The sequence below is a fragment of the Octopus bimaculoides genome, chromosome 4 (assembly GCF_046866305.1).
Source record: "Octopus bimaculoides isolate indiv1 chromosome 4, ASM4686630v1, whole genome shotgun sequence".
Classification (NCBI taxonomy): Eukaryota; Metazoa; Mollusca; class Cephalopoda; order Octopoda; family Octopodidae; genus Octopus; species Octopus bimaculoides.
The window spans coordinates 134,774,465-134,798,577 of record NC_142931.1 but is presented as its reverse complement, the minus strand read 5'-3'; the positions used below and the strand labels follow the sequence as shown (position 1 = coordinate 134,798,577).

At 36.4% G+C, this 24,113-nt stretch overlaps 1 protein-coding gene across 3 annotated transcripts in view; it reads left to right on the top strand.

The window, feature by feature from the left end:
• The window catches only part of LOC106880547 (uncharacterized), a 91,292-nt gene that overhangs the window by 37,570 nt on the left and 29,609 nt on the right, over positions 1-24,113 (top strand). For all 3 annotated transcript variants that reach the window (XM_089351516.1, XM_089351517.1, XM_089351518.1), the window contains exons 2-6: positions 11,377-11,448; positions 14,701-14,867; positions 16,005-16,180; positions 22,384-22,457; positions 23,261-23,432. In XM_089351516.1, the coding sequence (XP_089207642.1) occupies positions 11,377-11,448; positions 14,701-14,867; positions 16,005-16,180; positions 22,384-22,457; positions 23,261-23,432 (661 nt within the window). The remainder of the gene's footprint in view (positions 1-11,376; positions 11,449-14,700; positions 14,868-16,004; positions 16,181-22,383; positions 22,458-23,260; positions 23,433-24,113) is intronic.

Genomic DNA, 24,113 nt, shown 5'->3' with positions numbered 1-24,113 from the left:
AAAAGAGAATTTAATCATAAAAAATATAATAAGAATTAACTGTCAAGACTACGTTACTTAACCTCAAGTGTTGGTAGCTGTACTTTAAGTTGACAAACTCGTGTGTCTGTAGTTGTATTTCAAGTAATGGTATTCGAGTGTCAGCAGTTACTCAAACCCCAGTGGCTGTCTTTTTTGCAGGCTACTATTATAGTGCTGTCATTTTACCAGCAGACAAGTTTTATTCATCAACAATTAATGAGGCTGTGAAACAATTTTGTACAGTTTCACTTAACTTAACAAAGAAATAAGAACGTTCAAGTCTAATTAACTACATGTTGCTGGGTTTTTTTTCTTTTGTCTCTTTCTGTGATTTACGGCTTAAAGAAAGAAAAGAAAAAAAAAAAAAAAAAAGAAACTGTTCTGGATTCTAAATGGTACAATATGTGAACAAATTCCAATTGCATCTCATTATATTAAACTTGAAGACTGGATATTTAGATTTGCTTGTCCCACTCTCATGGTTATAGCATTTGTTAAATCTCCTTCAAATTCTCTTTTTAGTGTAGTTTGTAGAATAAGAAGAATTTTCTTAATGCCAAAATAATAAGACATTGCGAGAAGTGTCAAGGGACCAGTCATCAATATCATTGAACACCTGTTTTCCATGCTGGATTGGGGTCAGTAGTTTAACAGGACCCAGTGAGCTGCAGAGCTGTGCTGAGCTCTGGTATCAGCATTGTCTTGGTTTCTCCAGGTAGATGCCAACCAAAGTCTTGTGAGTGGATTTGGTAGACAGAAAGTGAAAGAAGCCTGTTGTATATGTATAAAAAGTATGTTTGCATGCATGCATGCATGCATGTGTGTGTGTGTGTGTGTCTCCTTGTATTGTATGATATTTGTAAATGAATGTCACTGACATGCAAGCAGTGTCATTTATTTCCTATATATATACTCTTTTACTCTTTTACTTGTTTCAGTCATTTGACTGTGGCCATGCTGGAGCACCGCCTTTAGTCGAGTAAATCGACCCCAGGACTTATTCTTTGGAAGCCTAGTACTTATTCTATCGGTCTCTTTTGCCGAACCGCTATATATATCATCATCATCATCATCATCGTTTAACGTCCGCTTTCCATGCTAGCATGGGTTGGACGATTTGACTGAGGACTGGTGAAACCGGATGGCAACACCAGGCTCCAGTCTGATTTGGCAGAGTTTCTACAGCTGGATGCCCTTCCTAACGCCAACCACTCAGAGAGTGTAGTGGGTGCTTTTACGTGTCACCCGCACGAAAACGGCCACGCTCGAAATGGTGTCTTTTATGTGCCACCCGCACAAGCCAGTCCAGGGGCACTGGCAACGATCTCGCTCGAAAATCCTACAGGAGCCAGTCAGGCGGTACTGGCAACGGCCACGCTCAAAATGGTGCATCTCATGTGCCACCCGCACAAGAACCAGTCCAGGGGCACTGGCAACGATCTTACTTGGCTTGCCGGGTCTTCTCACGCACAGCCCATTTCCAAAGGTCTCGGTCCGTAGTCATCGCCTCGGTGAGGCCCAATGTACGAAGGTCTTGCCTCACCACCTCAGCCCAGGTCTTCCTGGGCCTACCTCTTCCACGGGTTCCCTCATATATATATATATATATATATATATATATATATATATATATATATATATATCATCATCATCATCATCATCATCATCATCATTCTTTAATGTCTGCTTTCCATGCTGGCATGGGTTGGACAGTTTGACAGGAGCTGGCCAGGCAGAAGACCGCACCCGACTTCTGTGTCTGTTTTGGCATGGTTTTTATGGTTGGATACCCTTCCTAACACCAACCACCCAGCAGAGTGGACTATATATATATATATATATATATATATATATACACACACACACACACACACACACACATTAGTGATATCTTGCTGTTAATGCACACAACACACACACATATTTTTTGTATTGGTGTTATTTTCCTGAATAACTTGAGTTTTAGTTGTCATTTGAAACTGATTCTGCATCACTTACATTGTTAATGTCTCTGGGAAAGATGGATATGTCACAACATTTCATTGTTGTTCCTTCTCTAAAACTGATGCAGACATTTTGATTTTATGTTTTTCTCTTCTAATGATCTTATGCTTTGATTTTATTGTAAGAATCAGAGTCACTCTCTGGTACATCACATCAACCAAACATCTCCAATCTGTTGTTTATTTGCGAAAAAAAGGCCTGCAATATTACCATTGATGTTGCTCTAGGTTAATACATCTTAATTCTTAATCCTTAGTGTTTGACCTAGCCCGTGATATCACAAGATAGATCTCACACAATATCCTTCTTACTGAAAAGCTTGAGGAAAATATCCTTGTTAGAAGCTCTTTAAGTCTATCTGACGTTTAAATAACCTTGAGATGACAAGAAAATGAACTAAGTCATAAAGTAACTCTGTCAAGATATAATAGCAAGTGAAAATATACTTCAGATTGGAATTCGGAACTAATAAGTTATTCCGAAAAACATCTTTTATCTTTCAAGGGATTATTCTTTGCTTTTTCTTCACTTTTTTTTTATGTTTCCAGTGACTCTAAAATAAATATGGAATGGCTGTGTGGTAAGATGTTTGCTTCCCAACCACAAGATTTCAGGTTCAGTCTTACTGTATGGCACTTTGGGCAAGTATCTTCTATAGCCTTTAGGCTGACCAAAGCCTTGTGGATGGATTTGGTAGACTGCAACTAAAAGAATTCTGTCATATATAGATACATACATCTATCTTAATATAATAAATGTGTAAACTAATTTCTGTGTGTCAGTGTGTCACACTTAGACACCTTCTCTCACTATTCAATGACGCTCCTACTATTTCTCATGATGGAGTGAGAGTAATAGCATCAGACTATAGAAAATCAGCATCAACAAATTCCATGTGACCTATGTGAGCAAGCATGGAAAAATAGACATTTGAATGAAAAACAATTTGCTACTTTTTTTAATTCTGTTCATTATTTCTAGTTTGGGAAGTTGTAAGAATTGAAAATTTCAGATGTTTAGCTTAGCTGAAAGAAGAAAGAGCTAAATGTTGTGTTTGGTTTTAAATTCTAATCTTTTATATAGCAGACAGTAAAACGACTTTAAGTGTTTATTTTTTTTTAGAAACAAAAGAATATAACCTGTTAAATAGCCTCAATTAATAAAAAAATTATCATACTTGTCTCTTTTAGTATGTTATTGCTTATTTGGTTGTTTATTTTTTCATACTCATGATATCTCGAGATTTATGTTGTTTTGTCACACCAGCGTGTGTGTGTGTGTGTGTATCATCATCATCATCATCGTTTAACGTCCGCTTTCCATGCTAGCATGGGTTGGACGATTTGACTGAGGACTGGCAAGCCAGAAGGCTGCACCAGGCTCCAATCTGATCTGGCAGAATTTCTACAGCTGGATGCCCTTCCTAACGCCAACCACTCTGAGAGTGTAGTGGGTGCTTTTATACGTGCCACTGCAATAATTACAGGGCAATTTTCTTCATATCCTAGCCTAACAAGACTGTTTTGAAAATTATTCAAAACTGGCTTCAGTATATTTCAGGAAGGAAATTGGCCATAAAACATGATGTTTGCTGAAAATTAAGGGAACAAGCGATTGAATAAAAAAAGAAAAAAAAAAAAAAAGAAAAAAATAACTGTAGTTGGATAATAGAAACATCTTGGGAATACTGCAAAGAGGCCTACTTGTGCTGCATTGATTACAGCAAAGTTTTTGCTGGCTGGAAAAACAAAAAAAAATGCTTCTATCAGTATATTTAGTTCTGATGCAAAACCTTTTTTCAGATCAAGAAGCTAAAAAGCAAGAACAGAATTTCGGGTCACAGTGGTTTAGAACCGAGTAAAAGGGCTTCATTATGTTGCATGTGTTCTTCTATACAGCAACAGTAAAAATATGAGGAAAGAGAGATTAGGTGAGATGAAAGGAGTTGAAATGGCAGGACTGGCAATTGACAATTGTCAACCTTTTTGGCAGCTAATGAAGAGAGTCTGAGAAGAATGCTGGAAAAAGTTGGCTGGAACTAAAACATAATAGATGAAAGAAAGAAGGTATAAACTACTAAAGTTATGTCAACTTCAAATTTAAGGGAATTTAAGACTGAGGTCAGATAGTGTAAGTATTGGATGAATTTAGTTTTCTTGGATTTAAAGGCTGAAAGAAACAGATGCTCAAATGGAATTAAAAGAATAGTTCTCAAGAAGGCTGCTGTGATGAGGCTACAGAAAAATATGATAGATAAGACAGTTTTTCAAACAACAAGGCAGAGATTAAGAGCAATGTTACATCATTAATGTATGAACTGAAAGCTGGACAAATAGCAGAAAAGGAAAATAGAAACATTTGAAATGGAGTGTTGGAGATGATTGTTGAGATTATCGTCAATGGGTGAACATACAGAGCAAGTGAAACCTGAGAGTGCTTTGGAAGTATTAATTGTGAAACAAAGGTTAAAATTCTTTGGTTATATTATAAGGGTAGATGGCGTTGAAAGGAGCATTTTATTAGGATAAACTAAAGGTTGAAGAGAAAGGGGATGGCCATACACAAGGGGAGTAGATGGGGTGAAGGAGCTGTGTAGGACATCTCTAAATAGCCCCTGATGTGTGTGAGGAATTGGTGTAGTATATCCGTGAGATCATGAATTGAACATGAGAGAGAGAGGGAGAGAGAGATTTGGTGTAGCAGACACATGAACAACTTTGCTTCACTCAGAAAATCCTGTAAGACCAAAATATGTCCAGGGTCTTTCATTGTGTCTGCTAAAGATCATATAGCCTTCCCTTCACTGTATTACCTACTTTTAGTTTTAATTAACTGAGACTGAATGTGACAACTCATTTAAAAATTAGAAATTATTATTTTCATTTTGAATTTTTTGCACTGTTGTTTAGCTAATTTGTTCAATTATATTCAATAATTGTTCAATATCTTTCTTCAATAGCAGTATAGTCTCTATTTGTTAAATCATATTGCTCTCTACATTTATTCTTCTGTTACCATTCTGTCTGAGACTGCTCCTGGTTCTGTGATACAAACTTCATTCTTTTGAAGTGATCTAAATTAAAGCCTTCCATCATAATTATCATGCTGAGTTTTGTTCCATGCACCAGCTTAATAACGACAAAGTTATTTTACTAAATTCTTCATCATTTTCAAAATTAATTAAAATAAAGGCAATATACTTCAGCAGAAATATGGTAACAAATTGGTTAAGTAAATTAGCACTTACTTCACTATTAAATTATTGGGTCTCCATTGAATTCTATCTTGCTGAATTCAACTATTGAATTCAAGAGACAATATATTGATGGAGTTTGCTGTGGCTTTCTTGAAGCATACAAAAGGATTTAACACTTTAGCATTTAAACTTGCCATATTTAGCCTAAATATTCCATCTTTTATGTTCAAACCGACTAAATCCAGCCTCTTATACCTACCCTACAATATCATTCTAAAAGTAAACGATCACATCCATTTGAATCTCAAAGCTATGAAATAATTCATGATTAATTTAATACAACGTGGATAAATAAGTATTACGTTTGACAGGGTAATCTGAATGCTAAAGAGTTAATGTCAGTATTGAAAACTAGAAAAACATGTCACATCCTTCTATTTGTGCAATCCTTCTATTTACAGTTAGGTAGAGTTGTGCAAGAACACAGGCCACTGCCACTATAGGGATCTGAATTGATACTTCTTTTGATTGACAAGCAAATACTCTATGGAATTGGCTACATAAAACTCTAAAAATAAATCTAAAATAGTAAGGATGTTAGGATGGAGATAGAAATATAGAAAACTATCAAATGGATAAAATTGATTAAAAAGAAAAAAAAAAAGTGTTCTGAGAAAATATAAGTTGTGAAAAATCTTAGGCCCTTTAAATGTAACCTACCTGAGATTGCCTTTAAAATCTGTTTCAAAGAATTCCTAATTAACCCTTTCATCTCTATATTTGTAATGAAATACACTGGCTCTGAGTTTCAATTAATTTTGAAACAAATGAAGTATTTGAAAGGATCTATTATATCTTTTTTTTTTAATTTTCGTTATTAAATTGATATTTGGAATGTAATTTAACAAAAGGTTCTTAGATAATCATGTTGGGAGGCTTTAATTTTAGTACAAGCACCTTAAAAATAGGCAGTTTTGTGTCATAAAAACAAGAGGTAGTCTCAGGTGGGTTGGTATCAAGATTGAATTAAAACCCATTGTAATTTCATGCGAGTACCATTCATTATATTGTTCCAAACACCAGCTTAATAAAAGAAAAAAAAACAAAACAAGTTATTTTCCTAAATGCCTCCTTCGTTATCATCATCATCTTCGTCATCATCACCATTTAATGTCCATTTTCCACAACAAATAGGCAGTGTATTTGTTAGAAATATAGTCCTAGAAGCAACCAATTTTGATATCAGTGAACATGGAAAGTTCAATTAAATCAGGAAAGTTCAATTAAATCAATCAAGCTGATTACTTAGTGTTTCTTTCTGTTTTAACCTTCTATATGCTAACCATTTTTTGTGCTAAAGAGAATACATAGCAAGATCTTTTCTCTGATAGAATATATATTTATATATACTTGCCTTGATCAATTGCAATTCAGAAATTAAATATTTTAAGCACTTTTATTCTTTTTGTAGCTCATAAGGTGTGTGGTTAAAAAATTTACTTCTCAGCCACATGGTTTTTGGTTCAGTCCCACCACATGGCACCTCACCCTAGTACCACTCATTATAACCCCAGGCTGACCAAAGCTTTGTGAGTGGATTTGGTAGACAGAAACTAAACGATCATATGTGGGTGTTGTTTGTATGTGTGTTTCCTTGTCTTGACATCATGAGATTATTGTAAATGAATTTTAATATTCTGGAAAACCATATCTGGCCAAAGGGAAATATTACGTTGCTTGGAAACAGGTACGGACTGGCAATAGAAACTCTCTCAATAAACTCTGCCTGACTCATGCAATCATGGAAAAGTGGATGTTAAAAATAATAATAATAATAATAATAATAATGATGATGATGATGATGATGATGAATGCATATCAGTAGGCCTCATCACCAACGGATTAAGTGTTAATGTCATTAATATTAAAATGGAAAATATTGAATAACAATTATTTTGTTTACTCAAATTATTTGTAACTTTATTTCATTTAATAAAAAAGAACTTTTGGTATCCTTCCCCCCCCCCAAAGGATTATAAGATAAGGATTGTTTTTTTTTTTTTTTTTTTGTTAATTTCATTTCCTTCCTTATTACTCAACAAAAAAGTGATAGGGATACCTATTTGTCTGTTAGGCAGGCTGGGGCAGGCATATCAGGCCAAAATATTCTGCCTATTTTATGTTCTAACTGGCCAGACCTTGCTTCTCGCATGTACGCTACAATGTCATTCTGAAAATAAACAATCATTTCATCAAAATTTTTATGCTACAAGAATCCACTCACAAGGCTTTGGTCTGCCTGAGGCTACAGTAGAAGACACTTGCCCAAGGTGCCACGCAGTGGGACTGAACCCAGAACCATGTGGTTGGTAAGCAAGCTACTTACCACACAGCCACTCCTGCGCCTAAATAATATATTTCATATATTCATTATAGAGTGTATTTACTGTTCAATGAAGTAGTTGTTAAGTCCCTATTCAGGCCTGATCAAGCAGGCATTTGATTAAAAAAAAAAAAAAAAAAAAAAAAGACACTCAAAGTGACCGTTCTATCATTTATTCAGCGTATGGTTTGAGGGAGATTTAGCTGCTATTTGTATCCATTTGAGTAACATATAAAGGTTTCCTTGTTGGTTTCATATGCAGTGAAGCATTGATGTCTAAGATTTTGGTGAATGTTTATCACTGCTGGAAGTCAGGATTACTGAAGCAAGTTCATTAAGTTTGTGAAATTAATTGTGATTAGATGTTAACTTCATTGTGTAATTAATTGCTACTGTTTTGAATTTTATTGTATTACCATATTCCATAGAAATTTTCAAACCATAGTTCAGAATAATGCCTTTTAATGGAGTGCAGGTTCTGGTTTATGGAATCAAGTGAGGTTCAGGAACATGTTTTGGAATCACTGGTTTCTGTAATTAAATTTCTTTTGAACTTTAATTGTCAATTCTAGGATTTATTCTAAATTTGGAAATTCTAATTTTCTTGAATATTGTAAAAGCTTTATGTTAATTTCATTGAAAAAAAAAAAAAAAAAAAGGAAGCATATTTACAGTGGTAACTATGATTTTTTAATGGAGAGAAAACATAATTTAATTTTGCTTTATAGGAACTGTCATCTTGTTTATCTTTCTTCTTGAGCATAAAACCATTTAACGAATTGGTGGTAGATTTGGTCTCTGGATAATCTTATAGATTTTAAGATGTGTTGAGAAAGAGATAGGGTAAAAAAACCCTTTCGGTCATTATATGACCATGGGATTACACCTAGAAAGTTCCCCTCTGAGGCACAAGTCTGGGCAAGGTTGTTTATGGAAGACCAGCAGTTTGTTCATGCATACCAGCTTCCACTCTTCATGCCACCGGTGTTATCCAAGGGAAAGGCAAAGGCCGATGCAGCTTGGCACCAGTAACATCACAACTCATTTTTATGGCTCAGTGAACTGGAGTAACATGAAATAAAGTGTCTTGCTCAAGAATATAACACATGGCCTGGTCTGGGAACCAAACTCACTACCTCATGACTCTGAGCCTGACACTCTAACCACTGAGCCATGCAATAGTCTCCTGTTGCCCATTGGAAGATTTAAATCAGTACTACAATATAAGGTGCAGATGTGGCAGTGTGGTAAGAAGTTTGTTTCCCAGCCATATGGCTTCAGGTTCAGTCCCACTTTATGGCACCTTGGGCAAGTGTCTTCCGCTATAGCCTCTAGTCAACCAAAGCCTTGTGAGTGGATCTCAGATGGAAACTGAAAGAAACTTGTTACATACATGTGTGTTATTTCTTTATTACCCACAAAGGGCTACACACGGAGGGGACAAACAAGGACAGACAAACGGATTAAGTCAATTATATTGACCCCAGTACGTAACTGGTACTTATTTAATCGACCCCGAAAGGATGAAAGGCAAAGTCAACCTCGGCGGAATTTGAACTCAGAGCGTAGCGGCAGACGAAATACCGCTAAGCATTTCGCTCGACGTGCTAACATTTCTGCCAGCTCGCCGCCTTGTTACATGCATGTGTGTGTGTTTGTGTTACTGTCTTGACATGATATGATAGTTGTGAATGAGTGTCACTGACATGAGAGTAGTGTCTTTCATTTCCAGTCTTTTGTGTAAACATGTTTGGTCATGTTGCCAATAAGGGTTGGCATCAGGAATAAGTTTTGAAAATGCCAAAATATATGCATCAGTTTCGTCCCTTCCCTTATAGTTACAAGTGCTACACGAGTAATAAAGCAGTGAAAGTTTAACAGACCTATATTTTAATTTTGCACTGATTGTTGTACCATAAGTTGTCAAACCCTGTGGTAATTAAGTGAACTTAGGTAGTTAATTTTAGAAGCAATCCTTTTACCATAGGTAATTTCATTAATTAATGATTCTGTGTGTTGTGTGTGTGTGATATTTTTTATTGGTTTCACTCATTGAACTGAAGTCATGCTGGGGCAACACCTTCAGAAGTTCACTCAGTTGTATTGAACCCAGGAATACTTACTTCATTGTTCTCCATTTATCGTTATAAAGGGACATAAAGGAGTCACTAACATAAACCACAGTGGACTTTAAGAGTGTAAACATAAATAGAAATGCACATGTATGTGTGCACTTATGCACACACACACACACACACACACACACATGGAGACACACAGACAGAGAGTGAAGGTTGAAATTGATTGTTTTTATATGCAGTGTCAAAATGTCTCATTTCAGAATTTCCTACTTTTTCCCAATCCAAGTTATTCAAAATTTAATTTAAAAAAATAAAAATACATTAGACCTTTTCCAACTTATTTTCAGTGGGATTGAACCCAAGACCACATGGTTTGGAATGAGGCTTCTTACCTACAGTCATGCCTATCTAGAGATGATTATTTAAAAGATATCAGTCCATTACTGGAGTTCATTCTTCTTTTCTCTTCCTCTTTATCTCTTTCCTTTTGGAAGTTATTTGCTAAGGTTAGTTTTAGAAAGGGATGGGCTCCATCAGGCTTAGATTCCCAAGATAGATTCATGTCATGATAGCATACAACCCCATGAGAAGTTGAAAGCCTAAGGCAAGGCAATGTTTTGACCAAAAAAAAAAAAAAAAACCCAAAAGACCTCAATGTTTTTAATGAAGCTTAATATAAAAATATGAGTAGTCAAACTTAATGGTATCCATTCTACTATAGGCAGTTGTCGTGTAGCATTAGTTCAGGCTACATTTATGCCCATGGGCATATGATGTAGTGGTTAAGAGCATGGGCTACTAACCCCAAGATTTCGAGTTCAATTCCAGGCAGTGACCTGAATAATAAAAATAATAATAATAATGACAACATCGAAAAATACCTAAGGAATGAGAACCTAGGTTCGAAATTTCCTCAAAACACCTGTTGAAGGCTGAAGGGTATGTCAGCCGAAACGTTGTGTTAACAACAAACAAGATGAGGACAAATATACGTCAGATGTATATAATGTACATTTATGCAGATCTATCACAATAGGGTAAGGTTTGAGGCAAATTTGGTTGCTACTTTTTGCAGTTTGAATGATTACATAAGGCTACCTTGATGCAGTTTTCCCTCCTGTCTACTAAAGGAGGCGCAAGCTCTTGCACACACAAGTATACACATGACAGAACTTCATCCTACTAAATTCAGTCCCAAGGCTTTGGTCAGTTGAAAGCACTTGTCCAAGGTGCCACGCTGTGAAACTGAATTTGAAACCATGCGGTTGAGAAATGAGCTTCCTAACCCCACATCCATGCCTATTAATAACATGTAGATGAAACTCTACCATAAAAATAGAATTAGTTGAGAAATTCAATGGTAAATAAATAGTACCATAAATGATAGTTGGATGGCAGAATCATTACAATCTGAGACAAAATACCCTGTAGTTTTTGGTTATGTCCTTTGTGTGCTGAGTTCAAATCCTAGCCTTTCCCATTTTGCCCTTGTTTTCTTTGGTCAATAAAGTAAGTGGTGGAGTCGATTTAATTGGTGATTCTCTAGAAAACAGTCAAATGACTGTAACAACAGGATGATAAATGTGTGCTATCTAAGTTATAAATAAGCAGCAATCTTTCTGCCATCCATTAGTTATTAAACATTTAAAACGGCTCTTCTGACATCACTGTTTCTGTTCTCTCTGTTTCAGGTTCTTGACAAGCGAGTGTCTCGTAACCATGGCATGCTGGAGGTAGTAGATGGGACATTGTTTCTTACACCGGTAAGTATAGATCACTTGACACAAGTCTAAAAAAAGTATTGTTGTTACTTCACTAAAAGTGGTAGCATGGGCTGAACGATAAAACTACTGTTTACTACAGGTGCTGGTGTGAAGTAAACGGCAGACCAAAGGCTTATAGTATTCAGATTTGTCCTCCTTTATATTTGAATTCATGATCAGCAAGTATGGAAGATGACTGTTTATTCTGCAGGGTGTCCACAAGGTCTGGGTACATGGAGTAAATAAAATCATAACATAAACAATTAAATATAAGAAATAATAATTTTTTAAAGTATGTGTTAATCCCTATGTGGGTACATAGAGTAAATAAAATCATAACATAAATAATTAAATATAAGAAATAATAATTTCTTAAAGTATGTGTTAATCCCCATGTGGGTACATGGAGTAAATAAAATCATAACATAAACAATTAAATATAAGAAATAATAATTTCTTAAAGTATGTGTTAATCCCCATGTACCCAGACTTTGTGGACACCCTGTAGAATGAGAAGATATATGGGTGTTTATAATCTTTGTTAAGCCTTGGCCTGTCGTATGTATCCTGTAATACACAGGACAAGCAAAGGCACCCATGCATCATATATGATACAAATTCCCAATTTTTTTCAACCACCAGAGTAAATTGAAACTTAAAATGTATGAGACAAGGGCCAACTATAAGTCTGAAAACAAGCATGGACATGTAGGACAAACTTTTATGAAAAAGTTTTGGGCAGGCAAAGGGCTTGGGTATTTGAAAGTGGATCGGGAAAAATGTGAATTAATAACGAATCAAGCAAATGAAATTCTGTCCTTAACTTTGCTTCAACCTGATTGGTTACTTTTGAGAACGTTTTTGTTTATATATATATATATATATATGAAGACTACTTCTCTAGGCCCCAGGCCACAGAATTATTGGGGAGGGGTAAAACTAATTGAATCAACCCTGTATATATTGGCTAATTAACTTCTTGAATGTGGAGAGAGGGAAAGAAAGAAAAGTTGACTCTTCAAGGATTTGCGCTGGGAATGCAGAGGGATATTTTATTAAATACTGCAAGGCTTTGGTTAGTCTGGGGTTATAGAAGGAAGATGCCTGCATGGCAATTGAGCAAGGGTCTTCTACTACAACCCTGGGTTAGCCAAAACTTTTTGAATGGATATGGCAGACGGAAACTGAAAAACGATTATCTCTCTCTCTCTCTCTCTCTCTCTCTCTCTCATACACACGCACGCTCGTATTTCCTTTGCCTGACATTGGGCTCTAAATGAGTTGTTGGCACTCTGTCGCTTACGACGTTGAGGGTTCCAATTGATCCGATCAATGAAACAGCCTGCTCGTGAAATTAACGTGCAAGTGGCTGAGTACTCCACAGACACGTGTACCCTTAATGTAGTTCTCGGGGATATTCAGCGTGACACAGTGTGACAAGGCTGGCTCTTTGAATTACAGGCACAACAGAAACAGGAAGTAAGAGTGAGAGAAAGTTGTGGTGGAAGAGTACAGCAGTGTTCGCCACCATCCCCTGCCGGAGCCTCGTGGAGCTTTTAGGTATTTTCGCTCAATAAACACTCACAACGCCCAGTCTGGGAATCAAAACCGCGATCCTATGACCGCGAGTCCGCTGCCCTAACCACTGGGCCATTGCGCCTCCACGCTCTAAATGAGTATCACTATCAAAACAAACAATATCATTCATGTTAGTATTCTGTGAAACATTCTTTGCTTGGAAACTGCTAAGGGTTAACAACAGGTAGGGCTTCAGCCTTACAAAGTCTGCTTTAATAGACTTTGTCTGACCTATGCAAGTATAGAAAAAAGGACATTAAAATGGCAATGATGATGGTGGTAGTAGTGGTAGTGGTGGTGGTGGTGGTGGTGGTGGTAACATTTAATCTTCACCAGAACATTTTCACCATCACCTGGCCCTTGAGTACCTTTAGCAGTGTCCACTCTGCTGGCTGCTGGTATCCAGGTCAGATCTTTGATTTGAGGATAACTTCCCCCTTTCCTTCCATCAGTCTTAGAGGCCCTGAAAAATTTGCTGAAAATTTCTGATCTGGGAGAATCCATACAAAATGTTAATGGATAAAAAAAACAATGCAAGTTATGTGTAACTGAAAGATTACATATCCTTTTTAGATCTGAGAATTTCACTGAACTGCTGAATTCCAATGGACAAGTTTCTTTTGGTGAATTGAAGAACATCACCCTCCATCCTCTGTGAATTGTGCAGCTGTATCACAGACTTCAAACACCTCTCTTTGTTTCTACACCATCTAGTCTTACAATTCTACACTGAAAGGGGACATAACTCTAATTCTTCTTTTTCTTGTTGCCTTTCTTTTTCTTTTTTTTCTTCTTTTTTTCTTCTCACTTTTCTAATTTTTGAACCTAACTTTTTCTTGTGATTTCTCTTGTTCTGTTGTCCTGATTTGTAACTTGTATAGGTCATGTGCCCAGAGCCTGAAGATTACTTGGAGACACTAAGCATGTTTTAAAATCCTCCCTAGATAGTATCTTCATTGTATGAAATTATTAGTAGCTCATAACTGTATACTATGTACATTAAACAATATTTATTGCTCACTAGATGGAGTACTTTTTATTGTTGATCTTACCTTAATTGAAAACTAAACTATGTATATGAACTATATAATTGAAAACTAAACTATATATATAAAATTGTTGATTTTGTTGTATATAATATATTGGATTTTACTGTGTGTGGAGTTATATTTTATTACATGTAATTTACACAGTACAGAATGATTTTACTGTGAAATTTACCATGTAAAGAGCAGTGGATTTTACTGAATCCACCTCAGTATATACCTGGCCATTATTGATCCTGTAACAGGATTTGGACTCCGAACATAGAGAAATAAAACCAAATAGTGTAAGGTGTTTGGTTTTATTAATCTATGTCTAGTACTCCATTGTTTCTGCCACTAAACCACTTTATTTCTTCTTTTTTTTTTTTTGTATTGTTAATAATGTTATTTCTGTCTTAGTAAATATGAAAGACCAAATCACCATATTGATATATATATATATATATATATATATATATATATAAATTCATAAGAATGGTACAACAAGGTACCGATATTTGCTGGAGAATATTTTGCTGAAAATTGATACAGTTGTATTAATACATTTGTATTGAAATATTTTTCATTATATATATATATATATATATATATATATATATATATATAAACAATCTTCTTTTCATTTTAGACACATGCAAATCCCTGCTTTTACCAGAAAAAAGGAACAAAAGATAGATTAGCTTTACCCAAAGACCAGCAAAAACGGTTGGAAGCAGGTGACATGTTTGGTTTGCTGCAAGACAAATTTTTTTACGAAGTTACATATGGCACCGTCCAGAATGGCAAGGTTGAGCAGTAAGTGTCTCTTTGACTTCCTTCTAGATCTTTCTTTTCAACTTTAACCCCAATATTTCTGACATGGCTTCTACACTATGTCAGGTAAATGAAAACATCATCTCAGAATAAAACAAAAAATGAAGAAAAAAGACAGAAGAGAAACAATAGTTTTCCGTGTTTTAAGATAAACTGAAAATTTTAAACCAATTAAAAAATGCTCCTGAATTCCAATTTGAAATTTTAATGTTAGGGTTTATGATGAATTTAGTGAGGAATATGTATTGTCTTGAAATGACTTTAATGCAATGCTACTAACTAGTAAGATGGTTTTCTTTTTTAATCCTTTAGTATTCAGATTACTCTGTCAAATGTAATGCTTGTTTATTCACATCATCATCATCATTATCATTTAATGTCCATTTTCCATGCTGGCATGGGTTGGACAGTTTCACCAGATCCAGCAAGCTGGAGAGCTGCACTAGATTCCAGTCTGATTTGGCTTGGTTTCTACAGCTGGATGCCCTTCCTAATAGCAATCACTTTACAGTGTGTGCTGGGTGCTTTTAATGTGGCACTGGCATGAGCGCTTTTACATGGCATCGGCACAAGTGCTTTTCATGTGGCACCGGCAAAGGACTCTTGTAAGCCATCCTCTTCACCTGGAGGAGTGGCCTTGACACTTCTGTTGTGGAGGATCGGTCTTCTTGAGTACAACAAGGTGCCAGGTATCTTGTTCCTTTGTCATCTCATCTGAAAGATTCAGCATCCTGTGAATTAATCATGTGTTATCTCACAGCTTCAAAATTTTGATGAATGTGGTTGTTTATTTTTAGAATGACATTGTAGAGTAGGTGCGAGAGGCCATATCTGGCAGGCTTGAACATAAAACAGGTACAATATTTGGGCTGGATATGGTTGGTTTAAATGCTAAAGGGTTCTCTATAACCCATTCATCTTTGGTTCCATCATTAGAATTGGTTCTACAAAATTAGAACAGAAATATGAACACATTAATTATAAATCAATATAAGTCTATGTTATGAAGAAAATACAAAAAACTCAAGAGAAAACTCTCTCACACATGCACGCACGCACACATTGAAAAAATGCTTTTTTTTTTAATATCATTAAAACATGTTTGTAATTTTTATTCAGGAAAGAATTGTCAACAACTGAGAAGGATGGGAAAGAGGTGAAGAAGGATTCAAATAAAGAAACAACAGAAAAAGATACAGTAAAGAAAGAAGAAAAGCCTCCAGAGAAAGATGTAAAGAAAGAAGTGAAAGATGAGGAGAAGAAGAAAGATGCCAACAAATTAAATGATACAAAACGTATGTATTTCATTGTTACATTGTGCCTATTGTACAAAAAACTACTTGCACATTGTATAAAAACAATGTCATTATATAGATAATGTCATTGTTTATATTTACCACAAAAATATACCTGGCCCTTGAACAGCCTGTCATTTGAAAGAAGAAATAGAACTTTACTCAGATATAAAAGAGTGAAAGAAGTGCATCCAGGCATAGAAAAATCTACTATAATAATACTCTTGTGTCTTTCTTTGTCACAACATACGAATGAGAAAGGAAGGAGTGATTAATGAATAAGGAAGGAAAGGGTGATATCAAACTGAAAGTGGGATGGTGAACATTCAATGCTGAAAAGGAAAAATCAAACAGCGTTTCAACTCTGTGTGAGTATATGTGTGTATGTGTGTGCATGTACAAGGGAAATATGTGAATGTTTGTATCTGTGATTATTATGTACCTTATTTGTACCTTATATTTATATATAAAATACTACAATTAGCTGTCACTTTTGACGGCATGGGGCCAGCTAGTTGCTTTAATAAGATATCATATGCTAGCTTGGAAAAATTAAATGTTAAAATGATGATGATGACGAGAATTGATTGATTAATCTCCCATGCTGACATGTGATGGACAGCTCACCATGAATTGAATTAGTTCATATTTGGAGTTAATGCTCTCCTAGGGAGGTCAGGACCATATCTCTTTTACACGCTTCATTTTGGCATATTTCTTTTGACCAGACAGCCTTCCTGTTGCCAAACGTTTGGTGCATTTTATCATGGCATCTCCATTAGAAAGGATGTCTTGTCTATAGCAGAACTAAAGAGTCCTCTCAATTCTATGTTAGCTTGATTTCTATGTTCACCACAACTAAAGGAGTTGTCTTCTCTCCAGCAGATAGAAGAGAGAGAGACTAGTGCAAAAGGAGATATAGGAGAGAGTAAGGGAGAACCAGAGTGATTGAAGTGAGGGGTAGTAAAGGAGAAAGTAAAGGGAGAGAGAGAGAGAGAGTATGACCCAGTGATTGTTAAGGAGATTATCCAGAAAGAGCTTGAGTAACATGTTGGGGGGAAATACAGAATAAAAGTAGGGAGACGGTTATAAATGGAGTATTGGAAGAGAGAAAGAGAGATAGTGATGAATAGAAAAAAATACTGAGAGAGTGTGTGTGTGTGTGTGTGTGTGTGTGTGTGTGTGTGTGTGTGTGTGTGTGTGTGAACAGTGAATAATATAGAAGGAATAATGTGAGAGAGGATGTTGAAGACATGTGTTTGTAAGAAATTGGGAGTTTTGGATATCAATAATGGGTTACAAGGAAGGGAATCTTTTCCTTCTGTGTATGTTCTTCACCAATAACATACTACTTTTTCACCCAGCACTCATTCATCATCATCGTACATCATTATATTCACATCACAGTTAACCCTCCTGCATCCTTTTTGTTGATGTTATTAAAGTTCAGCTCTCTTTCGCTCAGTTTTTTTCTCTGAAGGCTAATAGCTCATTCTTGCCTCATTTTTCTCTATCTACCTCAGGTCTTACACATGTGTCTCTTTAATGCCCACAAGTTATAGATTGAAATACGGCATCTGTGTTTCCCTATCTTGAGTGAAACTATAATCTGACACCTTAAGTATCTTGGCAAATATCTCTATGGCTTCCTTTGCCTTCATTTCTTTCATAGCTGGCACATTATGTGAATAGTAGTGATAGTACATGCTCCATGATAGATAGAAAATTATGGCTGGGTATGGGAATTTAGATTTAAGTTGTTCCTTTTTTTTAAGGTCTTATTATTATTATTCTATAAGTTTTTGTCAGTTTGAAGTTTCAAATTGACAAAACTGAATTGTTTTTATAAGATGAAATGTCTGAAGATTGTGGATTGACATGAAATTGAAATTTGAACAAGAATCAATGTTAATTTTTTCTTTGAATTTCTATTTGAATTTTCCTTTTTATTGATTTTCAGTTCAAGTTTAAATTCATTTTCTGTTTTTCAGTTTTGTGATTTAATCTTTCCTCTTTCATTTTAATTTGTAAATGGTTCAGCAGATAAGTAGAGTAGTGTTGAAAGAGAGGAAGGCAGTCAATGAAATGATGGGAATAAAGCTAGTGATGGATGTTGTGAAAGAGAAATGGGATGAGATGGTTGGGTCACGTGCTGAAGAAGGAAGAAAGTGACTGGATGAGAAGAGTGATAGAAATGAATGCGGAAGAAAGTAAAAGAAGAAGATTGATAAAAACATGGCTGAAATAATAGAGGAGGAAGCAGAAGATAAGACAAGACAGCGAAAGCTATTAACGATGCTCTGCAAGAGTAAAACCAGCTTTTAACAAGGAAAATAGCCTTAAAATGCTTGTTGATTTGTTAATTTATGAAAGCACTCAAGTTTTCTCAATTTGAAATTCCAAGCTGATAAATAGGATCCTTATTATATTATTGATTGGGAATTTCTTCCCTGTCTATTCTGTGTGTGTGTGTGTGTGTGTGTGCACATGTATTGATATCGTATTGTTTTTTAAAAAGGATAGTTATATGAAGTCAGATAAGCATTGACAAGTAAGTAGTAAGTTCTCAAGCATAGTTTCAGCTCCTGGTTTGAACCAATTTACTTCATTTTCACCAATAATGGCCCAAGAAAGGCCTGAATGCTAAACAGTCTTCATTCTTCATCTCTATAACCTTACAGCCTTCTACTGACAGGAGCTTGAAAAGTTCATTGAACTCTTAACCTTTGACTAGAAGGATCCAATGAACTCTTGACCCTTTATATATATATATATATATATATATAAAGGCTACTCCCAATTTATAAACCCCTGCCACTCTGCCACATTTACAAATAACAACATGTCAACAAACTCAAGTCAGTCTCTTTTTTCAACTCAGTTTATGAAATCAATGTTTTTTTTTTTGTTTATTAGTTTAGTTTAGGATGTGACAATCACAGGAATATTGTGTCAGCTTGTTTTGTTTGACATTTGCAATGGATGTCTATAGTGCTGTAGGTAAAGTCAGCCTGACTTTATGGCCATAAGGTATGAGCTGTCATTTATGCTGTTATTATTGTGATTGCAATTGTCATTATAATCTAATGAAACTTGTTTGTTAAGCACTTTAGCTGCACATTATTTCTAAATAGTCAAATAGTGATGGTGGTAGTGGTGGCATTTGTTTCAGGTTTTTTTTTTTTTCTGACATTGTGGTAGATATTGGTCTATAGAAATTGTGGTTCTGTTCATAACCTACTGTTGAATAACACATAATTCTGCTTTGTCTGAGTTTACTTAGCTGTGGTGAATAATAGATGAACCAGCTGTTGGGTTTTGGTTTTCCAAACCTGGGAAATGTTATCCTTAATAGACTGATGTTATTTTCCAGACAAAATTGATATCTTATCTAGTTAACAGTACAGAAAGTTAGGTTTAAGAACTTCATTACAAATCCTTGTGGTTCCTAAAAAATAATGGGTAAATTCAACCTTTGTTGGATGCTCAGATTACATTTCTCCATTTTCTTTTTTGTTTACTGATAGATTTACTTTGTGTGTGTGTGTGTCTGTCTCAGTGTGTGTGTGTGTGTGTGTGTGTGTGTGTGTGTGTGTGTGTGTCTGTCCCAATTATTTTACTTGTGTGGTTAAGAAACTTGTTTTCCAAACTTATGGCCTTGAGTTCATACCCACTGCACAGCAATTTGGGCAAATGTCTTCTACTGTATCCTTGGGTTGACCAAGACCTTGTGAATGGATTTGGTAGATGGAAATTGAAAGAAGCCTGTTGTCTGTATGAGTATGTATGTGCACACATGCCCTTGTCTAGATATCATGTGATGGTTCTAGCATCATTGTCATGTGAGCTGGGTGGTTTGTTTCCAGTCTTTGGTGAAAACCATGTCTAGTTCAGGGAAATATTACCTTGCTTGGAAATGGGTGACTGGTGGCAACAGGAAGGGCATCCAGCTGTAGAAAATCTGCCTCAGTAAATACCATCTGATCCATGCAAGCATGGAAAAGTAGACATTAAATGATGACGATTATTATTTGTGGTGTGCAAGACAGTTGAGGGAACCCGTGGAAGAGGTAGGCCCAGGAAGACCTGGGCTGAGGTGGTGAGGCAAGACCTTCGTACATTGGGCCTCACCGAGGCGATGACTACTGACCGAGACCTTTGGAAATGTGCTGTGCATGAGAAGACCCGGCAAGCCAAGTAAGATCGTTGCCAGTGCCCCTGGACTGGCTCATGTGCGGGTGGCACATAAGATGCACCATTTTGAGCGTGGCCGTTGGCAGTACCGCCTGACTGGCCTCCGTAGGATTTTCGAGCGAGATCGTTGCCAGTGACCCTGGACTGGCTTGTGCGGGTGGCACATAAAAGACACCATTTCGAGCATGGCCGTTGCCAGTATCGCCTGACTGGTCTTCGTGCAGGTGACACGTAAAAGCACCTACTACACTCTCTGAGTGGTTGGCGTTAGGAAGGGCATCCAGCTGTAGAAACTCTGCCAAATTTAGATTGGAGCCTGGTGTTGCCATCCGGTTTCACCAGTCCTTCGTCATATCGTCCAACCCATGCTAGCATGGAAAGCGGACGTTAAATGATGATGATGATGATGATTATTATTATTATTATTATTATAATATCAGCACTATTTGTAAGTTCTATTTCAATGTTTGTACCTCATAAGTGAAAGCCACAGATGACTATATTAAGAATGCTGGCTTCTTGATGTCTGTCTCTAGTAAATACTCTTTGAGAATGCAGTCCATTTAAATGTATGGGGATCATAGTAAGGTACAATTCACTGCCAGAAATAGTAGGTTGCATTCTATAAGTGAGGGATATTTCATTAACTACATACTGTCGTAAATCATTCAATATAGCTTGCTTTGTGATGAGCTTTGACCAACTGTCTTTTATCTTATACTTTTTACTTGTTTCACCCATTAGACTGCAGCCATGCTGGTGCATCACCTCGAAGAACTTTTAGTTGAATTAATTAATTAATCAACCCTAATACTTATTTTTGTTAAGCCTGGTACTTATTCTATCAGTCTCTCTTGCCAAACATAACCACATCAACACTGACATAAAGACACACACATTTGTGCCTACCAAATCCACTCACAAGGCTTTAGTTGACGTAAGGTTATAGTAGCAGACACTTGCCCAAGGTGCCGTGCAATGGGACTGAACCCTAAACCATGTGGATGCATAGCAAGTTTCTTACCGCACAACCACACCTGCCTTGCTTCAAAAAGATGTAATCAATTGCCCACAGTATCTCCAGCAATCCAATAAATTGCAAGAGACATTCTTTATGACAACTGTGAAATTGTGAAAATGTCATATTTAATCCTTATGACTGGAGTCAAAGCAATATATAATATAAATTCAGCTCAGATGTACAAACGTGTCTGTGGAGTGCTCAGCCACTTGCACGTTAATTTCACGAGCAGGCTGTTCCATTGATCGGATCAACTGGAACCCTCAACGTCGTAAGCGACGCAGTGCCAACAACAAATTTCATAGTGTCACCACACTTTTGAATGTTTGCTCATTCATTCCTCTCTCTTTCACTTAAATATAAATTTGTTTTCTGTTGCTCAGCATTAGTAATTTGTAATTAAACATTTAACCTTGATCTAAAATAATTTTGAGATTATAATCTCTAGAGAGAACATGTATGTCTGAATATATACATTCTTTTATACAGTGTTTTAAATTTAACTGTTCTGTGGTGTGTTGCTTAAAATTTCTCATGTACACATTTGTTTAGCTTTTTATCAGCTTCTCATACCAATCTCTAAATTCAGAACTATTTGATATCAGACAAGCAGCACTTGCACTTTACTCTCTGTTTTACTCTTTTACTTGTTTCAGTCATTTGACTGTGGCCATGCTGGAGCACTGCCTTTAGTCGAGCAAATCGACCCCCAGGACTTATTCTTTGTAAGCCTAGTACTTATTCTATCGGTCTCTTTTGCCGGACCGCTAAGTTACGGGGGTGTAAACACACCACCATCAGTTGTCAAGTGATGCTGGTGGGGACAAACACAGACACACAAACATATATACGCACCTTGCAAAACATTTTATAATTTATTCATCTTCCACACCATTGTCGTATTTATTTCCACTGCCTTTACACCAGATTTATCTTGTATCATATTGGTTTACTGTTATTAAAGTCAATGTTTTTTTTTTCTTTGTAGCTACAGAAGCTTCCAAAGAGACATCACCTGAAGCTGCAGCAACTAAAGACAACAGTAATACAGCAGTAAAACAGGTGTGTATTATTTTCCTGTCTACTCTTTTACTCTTTTACTTGTTTCAGTCATTTGACTGTGGCCATGCTGGAGCACCGCCTTTAGTCGAGCTAATCGACCGCAGGGCTTATTCTTTGGAAGCCTAGTACTTATTCTATCGGTCTCTTTTGCCGAACTGCTAAGTTACAGGGACATAAACACACTACCATCGGTTGTCAAGCGATGTTGGGGGGACAAACACAGACATACAAACATACACACACACATACATATACATGACGAGCTTCTTTCAGTTTCTGTCTACCAAATCCACTCACAAGGCTTTGGTCGGCCCTATAGTAGAAGACACCCAAGGTGCCACGCAGTGGGACTGAACCCGGAACCATGTGGTCGGTAAGCAAGCTACTTACCACACAGCCACTCCTGCGCCTATGAACTTTTTTTCTTTTTTTTTCATCACCCTAAGATGTGTTTCATCAAAGACAGCTTGACTTTAGAGCAGGGGTTGGAGAACTTTTTTAACCCAAAGTATTGGGTCATCCCTTAAATAATGCGGTTTTTGTTATACTTCTTTTATTTTTCAAAATTAAGATAAGCAAAGTTCTTTTTTAATCTAAAATGTACTCTCCTTCATTTTCTACAATGCTCTTCCATCTATCTGGTAGACAATGCTCTTCTATTTATCTGGTAGACAATGCTCTTCCATTTATCTAGTAGACTTGCAAGGCTCCTCTTCCAAAATTCACTTGTTCGTGATGATGAATATTCTTCCTGTACTGTAACCATGACACCATGACATTATACCATTTTGTGTGTGTTTCAGGAAGAAAAAGCCAGCCCGACATCCAAAGAAGACACCAAGAAAGAATCATCTGATGCTGCCAACTCCAAAAAACGAAAACTTTCTGAAGCAGCAGATAACACAAGTGAGACACCTACCACAGAAACACCTGAACAGAAAGAAAAACCACAAAAGGCAAACACACGAAGTGGAGGTTTGTTATCTTTTATTGTCTTTAATCACTGAAACTTGATGAGGACAAATATCCGTCAAATGTAAATAATGTAAATACTATAAATTATTGTTGTGAAGAGATGACAGTCCTTTGTTGCTTGTATCAAAAAAGGCAAAAGCAAAAAAGAGAGAAAGAAAAGAAACTGGCTTTCCAATGGTTACAATAATGAGAGTTCCAGTTGGTTTAATCAATGGAACAGCCTGCTTGTGAAATGAATTTGCAAGAAGCTGAGCACTCTGCAGACACACATACCCGTAACATAGTTCTCAGGGAGATTCAGCATGACACAGGTGTGACAAGGCTGGCCCTTTGAAATACAGGTACAACTCATTTTTGCCAGCTGAGTGGACTGGAGCAACGTGAAATAAAGTCAGCCATATCCAGTAAGTCACATGTGATTTAGAGGTTGGGGTATTCAGTTGTAAGGGCATGAATTTGATTTCTGGTGGCATGTTGTGTCCTTGAGCAAGACACTTTATTTCATGTTGCTCCAGCTGGTAAAAGTGTGACACATTCTGTGTCACACTGAATCTCCCTGGGAACTACATTAAGGGTACGTGTGTCTGTGGAGTACTCAACCACTCGCTTGTTAATTTCACAAGCAGGCTGTTCCATTGATTGCATCAACTGGAACCATCTGCATGCATCAAGGGGATTGTA